Source organism: Mus pahari, chromosome 5 (assembly GCF_900095145.1).
Source record: "Mus pahari chromosome 5, PAHARI_EIJ_v1.1, whole genome shotgun sequence".
Classification (NCBI taxonomy): Eukaryota; Metazoa; Chordata; class Mammalia; order Rodentia; family Muridae; genus Mus; species Mus pahari.
The window spans coordinates 45,582,269-45,604,272 of NC_034594.1; the positions used below are offsets into that span (position 1 = coordinate 45,582,269).

At 38.6% G+C, this 22,004-nt stretch overlaps 1 protein-coding gene across 6 annotated transcripts in view; it reads left to right on the plus strand.

Annotated features, from left to right (window-relative positions):
• The window catches only part of Unc80 (unc-80 homolog, NALCN channel complex subunit), a 194,074-nt gene extending 172,182 nt beyond the window's left edge, over nucleotides 1-21,892 (plus strand). For 2 of the 6 annotated variants that reach the window (XM_029538631.1, XM_021198104.2), the window contains 9 exons: nucleotides 529-713; nucleotides 1,309-1,474; nucleotides 2,780-2,959; nucleotides 5,745-5,883; nucleotides 8,237-8,293; nucleotides 15,256-15,337; nucleotides 16,411-16,522; nucleotides 17,078-17,277; nucleotides 18,049-21,882. In XM_029538631.1, coding sequence (XP_029394491.1) covers nucleotides 529-713; nucleotides 1,309-1,474; nucleotides 2,780-2,959; nucleotides 5,745-5,883; nucleotides 8,237-8,293; nucleotides 15,256-15,337; nucleotides 16,411-16,522; nucleotides 17,078-17,277; nucleotides 18,049-18,315 — 1,388 coding nt within the window. In that variant the 3' untranslated portion in view covers nucleotides 18,316-21,882. Of the gene's footprint in view, nucleotides 1-528; nucleotides 714-1,308; nucleotides 1,475-2,779; nucleotides 2,960-5,744; nucleotides 5,884-8,236; nucleotides 8,294-15,255; nucleotides 15,338-16,410; nucleotides 16,523-17,077; nucleotides 17,278-18,048 lie in introns of all 6 variants that reach the window. The other 4 variants (XM_029538632.1, XM_021198106.2, XM_021198105.2 and 1 more) reach the window with 3 other exon arrangements.
• The last annotated feature ends 112 nt before the right edge of the window (nucleotides 21,893-22,004 follow it).

The window sequence follows — 22,004 nt, forward strand, 5'->3', positions numbered from 1 at the left end:
AAGAAAAGAAAAGAAAAGAAAAGAAAAGAAAAGAAAAGAAAAGAAAAGAAAAGAAAAGAAAAGAAAAAAAAGAAAAGAAAAGAAAAGAAAAGAAAGAATGAGTATACACAGGGGTTGCCCAGAATGGTGCTCAGTAGCCCCGAAGTCCGGCATAAACAAAGGCATAAGAAGTCAGGCTCAAACAAAATTCAGACCGGGAGAGAAACACACACAAGATGTTAGGGACCACAGAAGACGATGGGGGAGCAGAGCTTATTATGTGAGACCGGGAATAAAAACTTGAAGAAAAGTTTCTCATTCCATTCTACTTGCCACCTTTTTAATGAAGGCATTATTTTTCTTCCTTGGTCAGGCCAGTGTACCTTTTTTATTTCAGTTGTGTTTTAGCTGGGGTTGTAAGCAATACGCTGGCTGACAGTCCCATTAAGCTGCTGTGACAAAGCCTATAGGCCATAGAGCAGTGGCTATGGTCAGGGTTCCTCTAAGGCCCAGCCCCTCAGTCTTCTCTTCTCTCTTCCTGCTGTGAAGCTCTCAAGGTTATTCTCGTCTGCTTCGAGAGGCAGTTGGGCAGCCAGTGGTACTGGCTGAGCCTTCAGGTGAAGGAGATGGCTCTGCGGAAGGTGGGCGGCCTGGCCCTGTGGGACTTCCTCGACTTCATCGTGCGCACCCGGATACCCATCTTCGTTCTCTTACGCCCTTTCATCCAATGCAAGGTGTGGAGCGCTGCTCCTGCAAGAACATGTGGTTTTCCACTAAGGCTGGACTGTGGGCTGGGTGGGTTCGTGGGTGGGTGGGTGCATGGTGGGTGCGTGGAATACACAGGATACATACATGCTGCTGCGGTCAGTCAGCGGGGGCTGTTAATACCTAATTCAGTGAGGAACAACCCCAAGCAAGTCTCCAGAGAGTATTTCACATCCACAGCACCTTCTCACCTACTAAGGTCTGCCAAACCTATCTCCATCCCATTCATCACCCCTGTCGCTTTCAAAAATGGAAGAAAAAAAAAACTGGCCCCATGGAATGTTCTGGAGAATGTGTTCCCATGGCAGTAGCATTATTTGAAATCTACTCTTAAAGAAACATGAGGGGAAATGGGAAAGTTAAAGCTTCCTTTTCCTTCCATTATTTATCTATCCTTTTACTCTTCTCATGCCCCGATTTCTTAGGGCAGAGTCACTAAATAATCACATTGTGTGGGCCATGCCCCTTCCTATGCATTACTTCCTGTTCTTCCGGTATCTATGATGTCAGTAGGCATCATACATGGGTAAACAGGGTCCTGAGCATGCAATACCTTCGTTTTAGCTATTGGCCCAACCAGCAGAAAATCACGAGGAGCTTTCAGCCCGGCAACACATCGCCGACCAGCTGGAGCGGCGCTTCATCCCCCGTCCTTTATGCAAGAGCTCTCTCATTGCAGAGTTCAATAGCGAACTGAAAATTCTGAAAGAGGCAGTCCACAGTGGATCAGGTAAGCATGCATGGTGTCCTTTGAACCTGACAGATGGGATTCATAATCCTCTGCCTAACCCGCTGCTCTTTGGGGGAACCATGTGTATCTGAAATATGTTAATATACCAGCAGATTTGATCATGCTGGTCGAGTCTAACAATAAAACAAATATCAAATGACCGTCTTGGGAATTTAGCTACATTCTTTTCCTGATTTTTTTTTAATTTTTTTAGCGATTAAGTTTAAATATTTAATACGAGGAAAATGTCTTTACATACTTTCATTCCCTTTTTGATAGAGGAATTCTCTTTATCCAGCATCTGTTATAATTTCACAGGTGCTATTTCCTTTAATCCACACAAATGTCTGCAAATGTGTCCTTCAAAGCCCAATTTAAAAGAGAGGAATCTGACATTCAGAGGTTAAACAGCTTATATACAGAAAACATGAAGCTGGTGGGTGACTTTGAACTAGATGAATGTTCTGGATTCTAAACCCTCTTAATGTTCCACAAAAGAGAATGGGGAGGAGCTAAGTGGAGTTCACAAAGAAAGGTATTTCAAACTATTTGAAAGCACCCCCCTCCCCTCCTTGGGTCTGTATTGCTTACTCTGCAGTTCTTTCCTTGAGGAAATTAAATCACTGTTTACCATTAGAGGGCAGTCATCACCCATATGTAGAAGTATGAGGTTTTTTTTTCTTTCTAAAGTGTTTACTGTTGTTTGCAATATGTTCAAAACAAAAAACATTAAAAAGTGCAATATTGGTGATATTCACACACTGCCATTCAGATATTCCACAGACTCTGGTGAGGTCGTCGGCCACAAAGCTGAGGAGTTTTTCATGCTGTTGTCTGCAGAAAAGAAGTCTGAGAACAACTTGGCTGTGTGCCCTGGTTTTGATTTTAGGCTCATTGCAATGCTACCAGTTTCCTTATTATTCCAATATACTGATGTGGGCAATGCAGGTGTCACAGTAAAACCAAGGTTTTGAAATCGGCAATTCAAGTCAAAATTGGGCGGTACACTATTAGCAAATGAAAAATAAACACACAAAGAAAAGAAACTGCAGGAGCCTTTCCCTTTCTTTGGTAAGGATTTCAGGCCTTCATAAGGAAGCTATTCACATAGAGTTACACCAGTGGCCAATACTGATTTTGTTGTTTCCTGCTTCAATTTCTTGTGCAACTTTATCTTAATACTTCTTAGTGTGGGATACTGTAGTTATAAAGAAAACAAAACAAAACAAAACAAAACCGGTCAAAGAGAACTTCAAAACAAACATTTGTTTTTAACCTACACTTCTTTTGTTCTCTCCACCCCAGCCTACCAAGGAAAGACATCCATCAGCACTGTAGGCACATCCACCTCTGCCTACCGCCTGAGCCTGGCCACCATGTCTCGCTCCAACACAGGCACAGGCACTGTCTGGGAGCAGGACAGTGAACCATCCCAACAGGCTTCCCAAGACACCCTCAGTCGGACCGATGAGGAGGACGAGGAAAGTAGGTCACAAAGCAGAACCTAGGCAAGCAATATGGCCCACCTGGCCATGCTAGCGAGGGTCTAGGAAAGATGTCTGCCTTCTAGCCACTTCCAGGACTGCCCCCATGGTCATTCATTTTTTAAAGAGGCTTCAAAATGCAGTTGATATCCTTGGACATTCAAAGGGAAAGTATGTGTCTGACCTTTCCCTAGAAATTTCATTTAAACTCGCCTGGGCATCCAGGCTAGAGGAATGGCCAGCCCTCACAAGGTCCCATTTGTCAAAGAAAAATGGTAAGCATATGTATGTGATATTCAGAAAACACCAGCTGTCTATAGCAACCAGGATGAAATTAAGAGGATGCCTGAAGGGAAACAACTTAAATTTGAGTGTAGAGGTTCTCCTGTAATGCATTTATCCCAGGAACTTCTAATGTGTGTGCTAAAGATTTACTGTTGCAAAAAGACAGCAGATCTATAAAGGCTGCACATGGATGCTTAAGCAAGGTAGGGTTTAAAAGCAAAAAAAAACTGGTGAGTTTCCATTAAATGACTCCATCATATATGGGGCTTCTTAAACTGCATTGGTTATCTTTGACTTGTGTTTTTAGATGTTCTTATATAATGCTTATTGAACAGATGTACCTTTAAAGTTGAGAATAATATCCAAGAGAGCTCCTCTATACCAAACAGAACCCACAAAAGGCCCCCTCACTATACATAAATAGGAGAAATGGAAGTTGAGCTTAGAATTTTAATTAACAAAGATGAATAAGAGTATTCTGATGTTCCCCCTTACAGTGATGTATAAGATGGAAAAAGAAATGCATGCTTTGTCAAAATACTTCTTACTAATGTTTGCAAATTTAGTTTGGGGGTAAGTTATGTAAGGTGGTAATCATATTATAAACATCTTATAAGTAGATACCTGGTGACTTCTCACGAACACACAACCAGAGTTGTACAGTGTAAGAGACTAAAATGAGAAGTTTACTTTCTAAATCTTTTCCTTTATTTTCATTTGAGCCAAAAATATCAAGAGAGCCAAGCTGGCCTTCTATCCCCTCTATTGCTGATAACTTTGAATATCTGATCCTTCTGTCTCTACCACTGAGTGCTGAGATTACAGCATGATCATGCCAGGAGTCAGCACACTGGGTCCCTGCCATTCTAATTGAAAAGAGTCCATCTCATCTTATTTAATTGTTGGGATTGGTGGTGCTGGGGACTGAACTCAGGATTTCATCCTTATTAGACACTGGGAAATACTCTACCACTGACTGTTTTGTAATAGCAAAAATGAGCAGTAAGATCTGATTCCTGTATGAAACTTCAAGCAAAGTCTACTTTTCTTTAATGCATGGAAGAGTATCTACCAAGATCTTTTCAATGATGGGAAATGATGGCACCTATGATTCCTAAGACTAACGCTATGTTCAGGTAACTTTGTGAATAAGAAGTTGGCCTAGACATGAGGAAGGAGTTATGGAAGAAAAGTAGAGAAGATGTAAACAGAGATATCCTTGGGTGGAACTCAATACTCATGTAGCTGGGGGGGGGGGGATCAGAAGGCATGTAGACTTTTGCTAATACCTCTCTCAGATGTCACAGTTATCTTATGCATTACGGTTGTGATGTGGGTGAGCATTAGTTTATATAGAGAATTTATGAAGGCAAGATTAACTGTTTTAACTGAAACTGGTTTTCCAACCATAGATGCATGTATTAAGACTTAGCTGGTGTAGGACAAGAAATCATGAAAAAGATGTTCTTTGTCATCTATGGTATTAGAAAGAATAGATAATATAGAAAAGGTAGCATTTACAAACAGCACTTAAAAGGAGTAATAAAGGAAAACAACCTGCTTAATGAGCAAACAAATGATAAAGTGATGCTAAAAGACACAAGCTCAAATGACAATGAGGATCTAGGAAAAGCTTTTGTAGAAGTAGTTCAATGCATTCTATCATGTTTTCCATATTTTTTAATTTCTTTGTAAACACACTACAAAGGGAGTATGCTAAGACTCAGCTCAAGTCATTGTATAAAGACTTAAAATTTATAGCAATTTTTATATTTACAATTTTATTGAAAATATACTTTTTAATAGTATTAGATGACAATACATGGTAACATACATTTGCAAAACCACAAAATTTGTTTATTGAAGTTTATATGGTTTAGTAACAAACCATATAGGTCATTTAGCTTGAGGTCAGCTTGACATAAATACTGTAACAGAGCTAACTTTCATGGATTGGGGCTTATTAATTTCTGCTTCTCTGGGGACACGGCCTCTTTAAATTTTAGCTTAAAATAAGGACTTACTTCAGGATGTTACAGTTTTCAAACATTTTTTTCCTAAAATATCTGAAATATTCCTTCCCACAACAGGCTGGAAATTGTTGAATGTCAAATAAATGTAATTGACTCATTCAAAAAATAAACTCCCAATTGAAATAATTCCTACAATAGTCGTTAAATGCATATGTACAGTCCAGCTTTTCTGAAATCTTTAATTTGAAGGTACACGTTGGTTTATTTTGAGAAAAATAAGAAGTTTACGTATGTTTTGTGAAGGCTGTTCTGTTATGAGAGGGTAGGAAATGTGTAGCCATGAAGAGTTATTATTGCTTCACCTCAGGTATAAGTTTTTATATGTACAAAGACAGCTATGATTGTTTAGCCTTAGAGACAGCCCTGAGGTTGTACCTGATACAGGGAAGGAAATGAAGTACAGCTTTGGGTGGAGTTATTTGATAGGTGCCATGGTTTTGTAACTCTTGATCTCTTCCCCACTTGCAGATGACTCTGTAAGCATGCCCAGTGTGGTAAGTGAACAGGAAGCTTGTCTCCTGAGCACCATTGGACGGAGGCGGTTCTCCAGCCATGTCTCCAGCATGTCTGCACCTCAGGCTGAGGTGGGCATGTTACCCAGTCAAAGGTAAAGGGCTTTAACTTTCTTATAGTCTGCACTTGGGGGGGGGTGGCCAAATACACCCACATTATCCTATAAAGACATGAGGAGAAGGAAGGATGGGTGATGTCTCTAGAGAAACTGTACAACAAAGCATTTTCAAGTCGGTGCCTATGGGTAATAGTTGTATATTTCTAAGCCAAGCTTCGAAATAAGACCACACCTTCAGGTCCAAGTATTGGCTTTCACTGAGATATTCATAAATAGAAATATGATCCTTCTCTTCTGGTCAGTATGTCAGGTTTATCATCAGGCAGGATAATGAGTATTTGGCAAGAGTAAAGCACTTTACTAGATACTCTGGGCATTTAGCCGTATCCTTCATGTTCAACTGCAAGTAGGGATGCTTCACCAAGCAGAAAATATACCTCTGTCACTGTGTGGACCATGGGCAGGCTTCTTAAATACAGCTCTCAGTTTCCCCGGCTATGAGCTGAGGTAGGCTAAAATGATGTGAAAGGGAACTCTTGTACTAATAACTCTAAGATTCAATGATGAAACCGCTTAAAGCATTTTCTTTTAGTGTTATCTGCAATATAAGAATGTAATTTTTAAAAAAATCCATCCAGGGGCTCTTAGTCATTTAAACCTTTTATACTTGAAGAAAACAATAATATATGAATCAAAACTGCAATTTATACTTAAATAAACACTCATATTTGAATTTTACTTATTTTAGATAAAATGATAATCGAAAATATCAACATGAAAGTTCATCTTTTTTAACAACTAATATTTTCATTTCAGATAATTGGTGATGACTGATTTTGAGAGTTTTATTTTATGTTTTGTAATGTTAGGATTCAGCATATAGCTTTGTGCATGCTAGGCAACTGAGCTGTATCCCCAACTGTTGTTGCTTATTTTAGTACCCATAGGCTCATGGTAGCACAATTCACACACAGAGTATACTATTCATAGGGACATAGGATTGTGTTAAAATTAAGCTGATTTAGATACAGGAGTGACTATATAACACCCAAACCACTCAATAAATAGTTCACATTGGTAATTTCCCTTTATGCAGAAATGATTTTATAAATAAGATATATAACCAAAGAGCCAAACAATGAGTCCCAAAAAAGGTAACATTAAACAGTTAATGTTGGTAACATTAATTTATTCTTAGTTGATAATTCTCTGCATGTTCATCTTGAGAATAAAACTAGAATAGGAATTTTAATCATAGGTTTTGAGCTATTCAAAATAAGTCAAACTACTAATTCTTTCTGTGTGCATAAGAGATCAATTTATTTTCAGGGAAAATTTTTATCTAGTATAAACGTATACCAAAAGTTAAAACAAACAAACAAAAAAAAGCAAAGATACTAGAGCAAACCATTTTGTTATTGAATTACATTTTGGAAAACTGGAGAAGGGAGCACTGTCTTTGTCCATTACAAAATAGCGATCCTCCTCCGGGGGACACAGACGTGGTTTACAGTCAGTTCTTTGGGAATAGTCCCCTTAGTTTTGTAGATGCTTATCTCTTTGCAACTTAATATATACATATTAAAGGCATTATGGTTGCTTAGATCAGTGCTAGGCCTGAGAAGAAAGTAGAAAAAATATAGCACAGCTTGCATTCACAAATATCAGTTCAGCTGCATCCAGATATATGGATAAACTATTATTTGCTCACCAAATGGCAGGCTTTTGTTACAGTTACAATTCAGTCACTAGAGAATATAGAATAGAGAGGTAAATGTGAGTTCCTTGTAACTTGTTGAAGATACCTTCAGTTTGTTAGTGATATTTTCATTGCAAAATTAGCAGGGGAAATTGGGCTCTTTCTTTGCTTTCCTTAATGGCATTAGTTTCCAGACTTTGATTGTGGACATTTCTGGTAAGTGGTTTCTGTGTGGTAATGTTAGGGAGTATAAGAAAATGTGAGGTCTGGTCATTGAAATACTTTGTCCATAAGATAAGATAAAAATAATAACCACCTAGCCAAATGGCTACCAACGAAATCATAGATGCATCTTCTACAGATCTACTCTGCTATGCATTTCCGAGCTCATGTGTCCATTTGGAGCTCATTTTAACTCTTGACCAAATAAACAGACCACTCCTCTGAGAGTCGTACCCATCGGAAGTCTTTCCTTCCCCCATTGCCTTGAGTCCTATGTCTTGACAAACCCAGCACAAGGTGAAATGGTTGACTGTCTCCTTTTCCTTCCTTGTTCTGTTAAACTTATTTTCAGTTCTTGGAAACAGAAAATTGCATGCCTCCCTTTTCCTGTTTTTGTTTTTCTTCTTTTTATTTTTTCTTTTTGCATTTTCTATCCCTAAATGCTTCATCTCCCTACCCCTCCTGCAGTGAACCTAATGTCCTCGATGACTCCCAGGGCCTGGCCGCCGAGGGCAGCCTCTCTAGGTACAGTGTCAAAGCTACCTGTCTATTGGTGTCTGTGCTGGGAAACTAGCTGTTCCCTGTCACCTCTGTCTCTCTGTCTCCTCCGTCTTCTATTGCCCGTCTTGGTATCTCTTTCCATCCCTCGCCCGTTGTTGTTCATGAACTCATGAGCCTGGAAGTCAAAGGTGTAGCAAACCCTCCTTCTTTACAGGTCCAGAGATCACAAATAGTCTAAAAACCTCAATTAAAACAACAGCAACAATAGAATTCTCCACAAGGCATGTCTAATGGACATCTAAAATATTCACTATACCAAGGGCTAGGGGTGTAGTTCAGTGGTAAAGCATGTGTTTAACATGTGCTAGACTCGGGGTCCAATACCCAACACCTCCCCCCAAAGTTTACTATATGAAACATTAAATTGCTCCCACCTAATCATTCGTGTCCACACTGAGGTTCATTGAGAATTGATTTGGGGGGACCTTTTGAGAACAACTCCCTCTCAGGGAGCCCCTGCCCTCAACCAAGTCAGAGTTTCTAGCTAATACCACAGATGGCAAGAAAGCAGCAATGTTTGAGGATAGCAATGTCACTGCAGCTGGTGTGCTTGCTTCTCTTTGTCCCATGCTGCTTGACGTGTTGCTCCTGTAGCCTGTTCAAGCACACATAAAGAATATTGCTTCTAGCACAAAGATGACTCAAAAACTTGCCACGACAAACCAAATGCAAACTACCCTGCATGAGTAGGGAGAGAAGTGATACAATGGAGACATTATTCCTAGACTATTTGCTTAAGCCTTCAGAAAGGGGTACTGCACCTTTAACACTCAGATAAACCACGTCAAACATTCCTAATCTTGTGCTGTTGATTGACACCTCTCAACTAATCCTCATTAGGGGCAATGCTTCTTGTCCATCACTAGAGTGTCTCTGTCCCATGTCAAGAGAAAGCAGTCCTAGGGCTGCATTCTAGAATGAGTACAATATCCTTGTGTTTATTGCTTTATCACAAAGATGAGGAAATGTTGAGAGGCCGTTCCTGTGACAGGTCTTTTGTTTTCTTTGCATCTTGTTTGGATTTCACATTTTCTTCTGCAACCGAAAATGGGAAATTTAGTCCATCATCAGGTCTATTTTTTTTTCAAACTGGATTCATAACTCATGACATTCATTTGTGTTTGCGAGCCCTTTGTTTGGACAGATTAGTCTCTTATTGGTAAATGTGCAAGTTCTGCACAGTCCAACATTAATTAGCAGGAGTCGTAGGACAAAGCATATTGAGAAACAAGATTCTGGAGAAGGTTTTCCTTAACTGTTCAAAGTGTCTGCAGAGCTTTCAAAATCTAGGAGGGGCAGCGATGCTTTGAAAGATGTAACTGTTCAATGCTTAAAATTACATATGGAAACCTTAATTTTAGAAGGCAAGATCAGGGGCTCATTAAGGATAGAAAGCATTAGTCAGGCTTTGATTTCGATAGCTTTGTGCTGAGAGCATTCTAATTAGTCCAGATTATTCTGCTTCTGCTAATGTAAGCCACCATCCAGTGTGTGCAAGAGGAGACAGGGGCAGAGTTTGTTTTTATTAATTCTCTGAAAGACTTGGCCTTCTCTAGCGAGCTCAGGATTCAAACGACTGGAGCTATTGAGCTGATTCAGTTTGCGCTGCATCCACTGCACAAGGAGAAAGCTCCATGTCTGTGCTAGGTTCGAGGATGAGTTCAGAGCCAGAGTCAGAGAGCTCATCTTCGGAGGAGTCAATCATGTCAGCATGTTGATGAGCATCTTAAACCAGCTGTTGTTGGTCTGTTGTCGCTGCTCTTGCTCTTTCCCTCTGGTCCTTGGTGTTCGTCACTAAGTGCAGCCATAGACAGTAAGAAATGTGAACAAATTGCTGTGGATTCTGCAACAATTTCATTAACTTGGCGGCGTCCCTCCAGCCAGGAGCACATCTATCTCTGCTATATGCTGCCTGGCATTTTGTCAGCAAGCTCTCTTTGGAGCAGAGGAAATCTAGGCATTTACTAAAGAGGGGATTTTATGAAATGGCACCTTTTTAGATATTTCGTTGGCAGGCTTTCTTACTTTTCCGCACAAGAATTCTTTAGGCACATGAATAAAATCCAAAAATAGAGAGGCAGTAACCATGTGCATTACCTTTAACAAACACTCTTGTATTTAGGATCTGTGGTACACTCAGTGTTCTCCTGAAGAACATCTAAGCCAAGCTAACTGAGAGGCAAAGAAGAAGGAGTGTAGTAGCCCTGCCAAGCCCACCCCCTTATTTTGTGGCTTAACTTTTTTAGAAGTTTGCTTCTGACAGGCCACGTGTCTTAAACAAAAGAAGCAAGTTGGACTGAGCAGTCAAGGTAAGGAAGAGAACAAGATAACCAGATAAGTGGTTGGGAACTCAAAATAAAAATTTACACACCAATTGGAAACTTCTAAGATTTTTTTACTAAATTGCACAAATGCATTCCCTTTAAAGACCCAGCCACCAAACTGCCTATCAGAAACATTGTTTTCTGTCTGGTTCCATTTCTTAAAACTTCCATTGGGAATTAATAATATAAGTGAAAATTCCATGGAAGATTTTTTTTCTTCTCTGGAGAACCCTGCTCTACACAATATAAAAGCTCATTGTAGAGGTCCCTCAAACACGCATATGGACATATGGAATAATAGAGATCTAGAGAAGTTGAAGTCCTTCAGGCTGGATGTTAATAGTTAAGAACTGGATTTTGTTCAGATGTGTTGGCATAGTTTAAAAGTAGGAGTCGATGGTGAACTCTTAATTTAAAAAAAAATGGTCATGCCATTTTATTCTCATAAAAATTAAGAATGCAGTCCATGTTTGAGCAGGACTGTAGTCTAGATGAGATAACAACCTATGTAGTATGACCCACCTCATGCTCATATGTAGCCATAAAGGCATGAAACCTTGCCAGGTCCCATTCAAGTACAAGGAAGATTCCACCAACCTACAATGAAGCTGAAAAGGCAGAGCCAAGACATGCACTGCGACACATAGATGTGCTCTTTGCCATTGCTAAGTTGTTTCTCCCAAGATGTCCAAAAATCCAGTTATTCCCTACAATCTGATCTGAGCTTCTGTAGCACTTAAAATATATTTTCTTGGGTGCTCTGATGGCTATATAAACTTTAAGCAATGATTGTTTTGCAAAGAGGAGGAGGAAGCTTCGGCCCTCTGCTTGCTTTTCTGCTGTCTGCCTGATGCCCCTTTAGCATTACTTGATGAGAGTTCCCACCACAAGGCTGTCACTCAGGATAGATGCCTGTGTCATGTCTTATGTCCCACTTCTAGAGTCCTATAACTAAATTAAAGCTGAAGTCAAAAGTACAGAAAGAAGCAATAAAAGCACACCAATTGAATACCTTGGGAGTGTTATCATCTGTTGCTTCTGCTTAACTTTTTATTTAAGTGATATATGCTACAATACATAGTTTACTTTTTATAATTTACTTGCCCTTATATTACTGAATGGCTCCTTGTTTACATAACTCTTATTTAAAGAAATACTATCAGGCATGTTAGGAAACACACACATATGTAAACACTTCGAGCCAGACCATCATGCTATAACTGTAAAAAGAGGTAATCTTTGTCAGAATGCCTACTATTACTTAAATTTCCCTACCTTATAAATTATTTCTTTGAATTATAAACGACAACTAGTTTTTGAAGACTATTTAAATCATGACTCTACTGCACCCTGTTTGAGTTTTCTTTTCTAAAATCTGGATCTTATTATCATTTGCCAAAGTGATATTTTCAACAACTCAGAAACACAGGGAGAAGGAAAAGTGGGCCAGCATGGGCCTGTCAAGGAGCCTTAGCACTAGAGAGGCTGCAGCAGGTGGATGGCACAATCCAGATGCCAGCTGGGGTAACAGACAGCGACCACGCCCCTCTACAACAAAGGACTGCTCACTTATGCATTGCACTTTGTGAGTTTAAAATCTGGAAAGTTTGGGCTGGGTGGTGCTGGGGGCAGCACTTCCCTTTAATCGAAGCACTCCTGAAGCAGAGGGATCTCGGAGTTCAAGAATGATCTACAAAGCTAATTCCATGACAGCCAGGGCCACACACACATACACACATACACACACACACACACACACACACACACACACACACACACACACACACCCATACACATTTGTTTCTAAATAAATTTAGAAACTTTTATTAGCTTTGACACTTATTGTTCTGCCCTGCTTGGTTAAGGCCACAGAAATCAGCTGCTATTCTTACAATTAAAGCTTTCAAGAATTCAGGATTCAGTCTAGGATAAAGGTCTTAGCATTCGATCCACTGCTCTGACAAACCTTGACCTCATCTCAAATTCTCAGTATTTTTTGTAATATACGAGATAGATATTTCAGTTATTCAAAAGGATTCAGCTGCCTACTGAAGTACTTGTAAAATGTTGAGAGTATCCAATAAAATGGAGTAGCTCCCCGATGAGGAAACTAATTTTGATTATTCCAGTTCTGGCAGACTCTGGATGGGACTACCTCAGAAATTTAAAATAGAAAACAGAACATAATACAGAAAGGCTCTTAGCACAAAGAGTTTGGCTTTCACCTGGTTCCAACAAATAGCTGAAATGTTATATTATATGAAGTACAGAATCTAAATTGAAGGTAATTTTTATATAAAGTTCCAGTTCAAAATAAACTCCAAGAAATGAAAATTGTCCTACATTACATTCATAGTTAGCTTTTTAGCTGTTTATTATTTATATGACTTAATTCATTGATGTGGCAAATACAAATGTCAGCATCATATTTCTAAGGCAAGTATAATTTATTGCCTGAGGTATGTTCCAGAAACATGTTCTGTAATTTCATCTTTGCTGTATACATTCCTATATTGTTTACATAGAACAGCTGATTTCTAGAGAAACTTGATAGATTTTTCAGCTATAAGCCTCTCTGTCCATAGAGAAATGTTGAGGCTCATTTTCTTCCTCATGGAATAACCATCATGAAATTACTGTTATGTTGTGACATTTAACTCTCCAAGTAATATGTTTTTTTCTTTCTTTTCTTGCACCATTTTTTCCTCACAATCTCCGATTACTAAATAAAGATGAGACAAGAGGACTGCCTCCTAGTCATTTTCTCTGTCCAAATATTTACAAAATGTATTACCTAGTTCCTGTTAGTATCCTAGAAGCAATAAACTCATTACGAACAGCAAATGTAAAACAAGAAAGCATGCTATTTATGCCACTCTCCATATACAAACCATTTCCCATCAACTAACTTCTTTTCTCTACCTTAATGGGAGGTAGTTGGTAAGTATCAACCTCCCTTTATGGCCAAGGGAACTGAGGTAACATCTAGATGTCAATGAAGAATCCATTCCAATGGTAGCTTCGCTTGGTATTGGAAGAAATGTGTTTCTACTTGTGTGCATATATGTGCTTTCCAACTTAACAGATACGTGTTAAAGTGGATAATTAATAAGGAGATGTCATTTCAGACATGCCAGCAACATAGTCTGAATTGATTATCAGAATGTGCTGTAGTGTTTCTTTAGCCTAGATGTCCTTCCCACATGCTACAAAGGCATAAAGATAATGTACATCAATCCTTTGAGCTTGATTTTTGGGGAAGCAAAGAAATTTTAAACACCTCCTTTTTTTGGTACTCTTTGAAGAATTTTGTGTCGCATACATCAGTCAGATGCTGTAATCATATCCCTATTTTATAGAAAGTTTGGCAGATCTTATTGAAAATCATTGCTTTTTCTTCTAGGGAAAATAGGAGTTGGACTTTAAATAAACAGTAGCTTTGACTACACCAACCCGAGAAGCATCTGAATGCCCATCTTGCTGCTAATTTCTTTTACTAAAAGTGCAATGAAGTATTTATATAGCATATGATAAAAATAGGAATGTATAGATATAATCATTTTCTTTTTTTTTTTCCTGGACAGTTGCTGACTGGGTTCTTCTGTGGGATGTTTTACCCTAGCAATATCTGTAGATGACTCTCCTTTTGCAAAGGCAAAGATGTTACTTAACCATAAATCAATTAATCACATTGACATCAACCACAGAATTAAAACGTCATCTGGGCACAGTGTTATCTCTCTTTTCATTCTCTCTTCCATTGTAGATATCTATGACACATGCATGGAGAATGAAAAAGGATCATGGCCCTTCTCAGTATGTTCAGATTCACCCAACACTAAAGTATCAGACCCTGCCAGAAGTCATCTTTGCTTACCAGAGACACACATACACAGTAAATTTGGGAGGAGCAGACTACTCCTTTCATCGACTGCACACTTTGCTGGAGTGCAGCTAATTGAGTTGTCCTGATAGTTTACTTTGCCAGCCTTTTGAGCCTAAAAGAACTTTCAAATGTATTTCAATTTTCTGCCCACGTGACTACCGATTTGCCGAGCTGTCACAGAGACTTCAGGCTGCAAACATGTGTTGAATGTGTCCCTTCACCCAAATGGATTCTGTGTCTGATGTGTTTAATATTTGTCCATCTTATTTTCATTTAAATTGGAAGTTTGGAAACAGGTGTTCCCATCCGTGTGACAGAATCGTTTGTGTGTATTTGTTGCCAGCGTTTCCATTCCCCTTGGAAAAAAAAATTGAGATTAGAATATGACATGCTAAGCCTTTTGATGGCTCCCAAACCAGGGGTGTTATTGAACCAGCGTCCAGCTGAATGATAGACAACAGTATCAGCCATTGAAAATAGAATCTCAATTTTGAGAGCTTGGGGCTACAAGGACGTGTCCTCCTTTCCAAGCCTTTAAAAACAAAACAAAACAACAACAAAAAAAACCTACCCCAGGGACTCTTTCCCAACCATCCTTCAAAGATAATGGTATCTTTGAAGTGACTGTTCCATATAAGTGGTTTTGGCTAACACTCATCAAAGAATGGTCCTCTGCACTGTGTCCATGGTAGACTAATGCTGTTGATGCTTGGCAGGGTGGCAAGTATACAGAGTGAACCTGGCCAGCAGAATGTCCTCCTACAGCAGCCACTGGGGAGGAAGAGGGGCCTGAGGCAGGTAAGAAGACCCTGAAGTGCTTAGAGAGTCATCCTGTATGGTGGAAGAACCACATGGTTACTAATGTTTATTAAGATTACAATTGGCCTTCTAGCCTGAAATAAGCAGTGTACAGCAGCCTTAAACATGGTAAGTTCTTGGGCAAGCTGGGCATATGAGGATTCTATTTCAAATGTGAAGCTGTTGTTCTGGGAAGCTGACTTTTTGCTAAGGGACATGGGACTTATAATGGGTCTTCTTGTTCTCCATTTGGCAAGCTTCTTTCCCTGCCAAACTCACTGGCAGAGCTTACGCTTGCTGTTACACAGTTCACTGGACATCATCTTTTATGGAGAGACAAAAACAGGTTCTTCCTTACTCTGAGACCCGGATTTAATTTAATACTGAAACAGAAGATCTTTTTTTTTTTTCCCAGCTGGGTGCTGTGGTGCATACCCACGTTCCCACATTAGGAGGTTGAGGGAGGGGGGTTGGGAGTTTAATGCCAGCCTGGGAGTGGAAGTAGAGGACTGGTTTCCTTAGATGAGACTCCTCTATTTCTCAGCGGTCTCTCCTTCCCATTCTGCTCCCTCTTCCTTCTCCCCCTCACACCTCTCTTTTCTCATCTCTTATTTCTCAATTTCCAGATAGGGTTTCATATAGAGTCCAAGCTGGTGTCACAGGTAATCCTCCTGCCTCACTTTTCCAAGTACTAGGATTCCAGGTGCACCCACTTTCCTGGCTCACATATTATTTTGTAAATAAAAATCTGAGTGAAGTGCTGCCTGCTGCATCTGTGGGTGCTTCTTGAGTCTAATGTTTTACTAGAGGCTCAGGTTTCTTAATGTATTTCTCTGAGAGTTGAGATATGTTCAGCAATAGCTTCTGGTGTGCAAAGGTCAGGCATTGGGCATTATTTCTGGTTTCCTAGCCACTGAAATTCTCAAATTTGGCATTTCACAACCATTAATGTTCCAAGGCTACAGGAAGGAAGAGGTAGGACAGCTGAGTCAGAGTCACCTGACCCCACTGTGTCTGTTGTTCCCAGACAGTTGGACTTTCTTGCCAGTTTTATTTTTATCTATTTTCTTCAGCTAAGACGCCCTCTCCTATCAAGGCAGAAGACTCAAACTGAACCCAGAAACCGTCATGGAGCTCGATTGTCTACCACTCGCAGGAGCATTCAACCTAAAACAAAACCATCTGGTGAGGGAGGCCTCTTGGGTTCCTTCAGATCCTGCAGAAACTGAGTTGATGCAATAAGCCCACCTTTAGAGAGGTCTTAGGATAAGTATTGCAGGAAACTTTACTACTTTTTTTCCCTCATCTTTCCCAATCTTTCCCCATTCCCAGTGAATCTAGGTAAATGGAAGAACCCAAGGTAAATGTTAATATTTTGAACTTGAATATAAAACAAAAGGCTGTAGTTTTCCTACTCAATCCAGGAACTAGAATATTCTGTCTTACTAAAGTCAAAAGCACAGAGAATAATTCTTTGGGCTTTTTAGTTGTAGGACCATCACTAGGAGGGTCATTATGATAAGTTAACCTTTGCTAATAGTATTTTAGGACACTCATGTAGAAATGATTTTTATCTCTTCACTCCTATTCTATATAAGAAGGTGAAATCAAAATACATAAAATTGACCTACTGGATCTCACTTACTGCAAACCAGCAATGTCTTTATGATGAATCACTAGTTCATGCCATTATTAAGTAGTCAATTCTCTCCTGCCTATTGGTTTGCCTCTTACTTACAGTTGATCAGAAGCGATCTGTGACATTCATTGAGGCTCAGCCAGAGCCAACAGCTGCCCCAACAGACATATTTCCTGCCACGGGCCAACCACAGAGCTGCAGCCCAGCCCGAGCTAGGAAGCCAGAAGGAACAGAGAAGCCAGTACTCACATCCTCCCCTGCCATTATCATTGCAGATCTTCATAGCCTGTCTCCCAAGCAGGTGAGGGCACTGTAGAGACACTCAAGACCTCTTCCCTGAATCCTTACTTGCAGGAAACATTTAGATATGCACATTTCTTCAAAATAATTAAGTTTGTTTCTGTAACATCTTATTGCCCAAACAGATACTATTTTTGCCATGGTGAAGAAGAAAATCTAAATAAAGTGTTTGTTCAACAATGTATTGATAATTAAGTAAAAACCAGGAGGAGTCTTAGTGCAAAACATAAAAAGAAATTATTTATCAGCTGGAATAATCATTGCTAACAGAAAATTGATATGTAGTTGAAGTATTTTTCAATTACAACAAATGAAGTGACTAGCATCAATGGAGTCTTTACATAGTTTTCTGTGTCCTAAAGATCAGATGGACTTAAAACTTTCCCCCATTGTTTTAATATTATTTTATTTTCCTTATATAAATAAATTTTCATAGGTATCATATTCTGATGTGATCTTTTTAAAACCTAAATGGTAATATTAGTATACACATTTGCATAGTCTTTTATGGTTAAAAAGAAGTGTAGCACATCATTTGAATTGGTTCATTTTTATATTCTATAAGCACGTTTCCTGCCCCCCACCCCGAAAAAGAAAAGAACCCAAACCCTGTGTCAAAGGGTAGAAAACCAGTGCTTTGAAAGCCTATGATATAGCTTGAAATTCACCTTTGATTTCTTGTCCAGTTAGAGCCATGCAGAAGTTTTTAATGTTCTTTTCTGGTACCCATCCTAAGTACTTGTCCATGATGTTATGATCCTTTTGATCACAGAGTGAGCCCCTTCTTGCTGAAGAAGGAGAGAAAAAGGAGGAGGCGGAAGTACAAGGTGCCTCAGCTCACAGTCCCCTCTCCACTCAGCTGTCAGACCCGGATGACTTCACTGGCCTTGAAACATCCAGCCTCCTACAGCATGGAGATGCTGTCCTTCACATCAGTGAGGAAAACGGCATGGAGAACCCCCTGCTGTCCAGCCAGTTCATGTTCACTCCTCCTGAGCTTGGAGAGACAGACTCAGCACTAGATGAGTCCCACGTTTAGTTCTGTATCACAGGAGCTCTGCACTCTACAGAAGACTGCTGACGATGGAACAATGCTTCTGACAAAAATTATTAATTCTAAAACAGCACTTTATAGCCTGTGGGTGGCATTAAGTCTGAGTGAATTTTGCTGCCAAAACTCCTAGTGTTTCAGAAACATCTTAAAAATCAATAGCTAAAAGTCTTTAGTTGTGTGAAGACCATAACAGGGCAGACCAAAGGGAAGAGCCATCTCGCTGCACACAGCGTATAGGTTGCTTTGAGCAGCTAAGAATATACTATTACAGACAGTAAAGAATATTTAATATTACTGCCCTTTAATAATACTTATAAGTTCTAAAAGGGAATGCAGTCTCTTAAGATACTCATATTATACATCTCATGACAATGTTTATTTTTGTAGTTTCAAAATTTTACATTAGGTGGCTATATGCGTAGAAATTTACATAGAAGCAACCAGCAAGAAAAATAATTAGAAACTAAACTATAAACCCTGCAGCCATTTTTGTTTGGATCAATAATATAGCTGGTTATTTACAAAAGAAAAAGTACTATTTTTAGAGCTGTGAACTTTTCAAAATTTACTTTTTAACTGTCCTTTCACTACATCCTATAAATCAAAATTCTGATGCCACATATCATTCCATTTCATATCTACTGTATTAGACAGAGAATATCTAGAATCTCAGATATGATTCTGAATTAATAACATAGACAGCTATACAATTATGAAAAATCTAAATGTAAATAGCATTGCTCGAAAGAGATGGCATTCCTAATTCTACTCATGATGACATCACCGTTCGGATTAGGACCTATTGGGAAAGAGGGTTACTTTCCCTTACTGTCCTTGTGCCTGCCCCTGAGGGCATATTTTCATACATTAAAGTTAAGTTGTTAGAACTAGATCATAAATTAACTTTTTCTCAGTTGTCAAATATTCTATGATCCTTAGGAGATTGCAGTTAATGAAGGAAAGTCAGAATAATCAATTTCTTTATAGACTCAGACATCTTGTATATAATACAAATAGGGCTTTAACTTGAAGTACAGTTACTTCAAAAAAAAAAAGGAATAAAATTTGAAAGGCTTGTCAGGCCAGTACTTAGTTGATTATTGAAGGGCTGGACATCATACAGTTCATAAACAGTTTTCAAAAGTTTAGCAGTTTACATTAGAGAAATGTAACTACTAAACATTGAAAAAAGTCTCATAACATACCTACATTGGTGTGTGTGTGTGTGTGTGTGTGTGAGAGAGAGAGAGAGAGAGTCTTCATGTAGAAGTTAAACAGAGATTTTGATTATGTTGAGATGAGTTTAAAATATATTCTATATGCTTAAAAATTGACTATGTTGGCTATGAAATGTATACTACAAAGAAAATACCTATAAACCCATGCAAATCATAAAGGAAATGATTTTTATGTTAGAATTATTTATTAAATAAGCACAGTGACTTATAAAATCAAATATATTTTGGGGCTATGATCCCATTCACCATGAGAATGAAAGGTAATCTATAAGTTAACTAGGATAAAATTTAAAATTCCCCAGGTCAGAAAAATCAGGGCTGTACCACCTTCTTGGCCCTTTGGCTGAGAGCATGTGTGGGAAATCCAGGAGACAAACAAACCTTCTCTGTTATAACACCTTCACATCATTTATACTTAATGCTCAATTCATTTCTAAGTGCAAAAGTAGACATGTAAGTGGTTTTCTGGTTCTAAGCTGATATATTTTGCCTGTTAAAAACTATGCTGCTCAATTAGCATTAGAGGCCTTATGTTTGGTAATTACAAGTGTCTGAGTTGTGTGCGTTTATATGTCTGTGCTTTGTTCCCTCTTTTGGATTTGTGATTCAAAATCTCTATGATTGTGTCATATTTAGGAAGTATAGAGGTCAAAGAATTGTTAAATACTCAATAATAACCCTAAGTACCTTTATATATTTTAAGTGTGTTGGGATGTTTGAGAAATGATTTTACTGGTCTGTCTGCCTTTTAATCTGACTCCTTCACTCTCGTGTATGGAAGTCTATTAACTTTTTCAATGAGCTAAGTAACGTTTTATCTTGGAAAAAAAAAAAAAGACATGACCACTCTGAGAAATGGGGACTTACAGAGTGGGAGTGCTCTCGTCTTGGGACTTTTGAGATTTCTCATCTATTCCATTTATTGTGTCCTTAAATGTGTTGAATGTAATGTGTTGAATGTTTATGTGTGGTAACTAAAGTATATGTATGTGCATAAGACTGTCACAAGATGTATTCTCAGGAATACTGTTACCTGGAGTTTGAAGGAATAACTTAAAACAGTTAAGATAAAAGTTCAAGTTAATTGACAATCTTTTGTAATATTCAAAATGTGACTAAGAATTATCACTTTTGATCAATATATTAGTAAAATTAGATCATATCTTAATCTGTGATGCTTAATAATATTTATCTCATTCAGAGGAAGGATAAAACAGGCACCCACTTTCCAGGTATTAAAAAATTACATCCAATTAAAATTGCTCCTTTGGAAAGTAAATTTATAGGGAAACCTTGAGAAATAAAAATACATCATCCATGAAAGTGAGTACCTACGTGTACTATCCAGATTAAAGCAGTTTACATCCTGGATGCAGAATTTTCTAGAACAGACATTTTACTTTCATTTGCAGCATTCAGTGTTTTCTATAATTCTATTAGATTATTTATTCTTATGACAAGGGAAGTGAGTTACTGAGTGCATTGGAACAAGTCACTGAGAACAACAGTGTCAAAGGGCACCACTGGGCACATGGCAGTGCTGGAGGCATCTGTTGGTTTTCTGCTTCAAGCCTCCAAGAGTAACTTAAGCCAGGATGGCATCTCTCTTTTAGCATCTGTTCTTTTAGTCAGTGAAGAACTTTCTCCACTTCACTGCCCACTCCTAGAGTTTCCGAGGAAATAATAGTGTGTGTACTGAGATCCATAGGGAAGAAAGGGTCATAAATAGAATTATAGTCCAAAACATAAACTAAATACCTTGCTTGAGTTAAGCAGGATATTTTACCAGAGAACTGTCCAGAATTTGCTGCTGTCACATAGAGTCCCACTTTCACTCTGTGACCTCACACTACCAATCCATGGCCTTGTGTCTCAGCAGTGAGTAAACTATCCCACTTCCTCATTTATTCTTGTGGGTTTCAACTGCATCATTTCAGAAGCAAACTTTGATTTGACACTCAGGAGAATAAACACAAGTAGAGGGCAGAATGTATTTGGAAAAGTTTATGATAAATTTACTTATATTATTTAAAGATCATTTAGGATCATAAATCTACGTACCTCCATGATATTTTTAATAGTCACTGTGACCATGGGATTAAAGTCCTTTATTAGCCATTTTGTAGGTAAAGACAAAGGATTGACTATACAGCCAACTTCCTTCAGATGACTATAAAGTCTGTTATGAATACTGAATGACCAAAGAGCATGGAAAAATGCATCTGAATAAATACTGAGATGTTTATGAAAGATATTTATGAAAGCTAATGATTTCTGTGTTTGAATATGCACATATAATAAAATAAATCTAAGATCATTTAATGTGCTCTAATTTCATTTCTGTCCCGTGGGAATGGGATAGCTCATTCAGGATCATTTTTCAAGACCTGGTCTGTGCCTTCATCTCTTGTTCTTCAGACTTCCACTCTAAAGAGG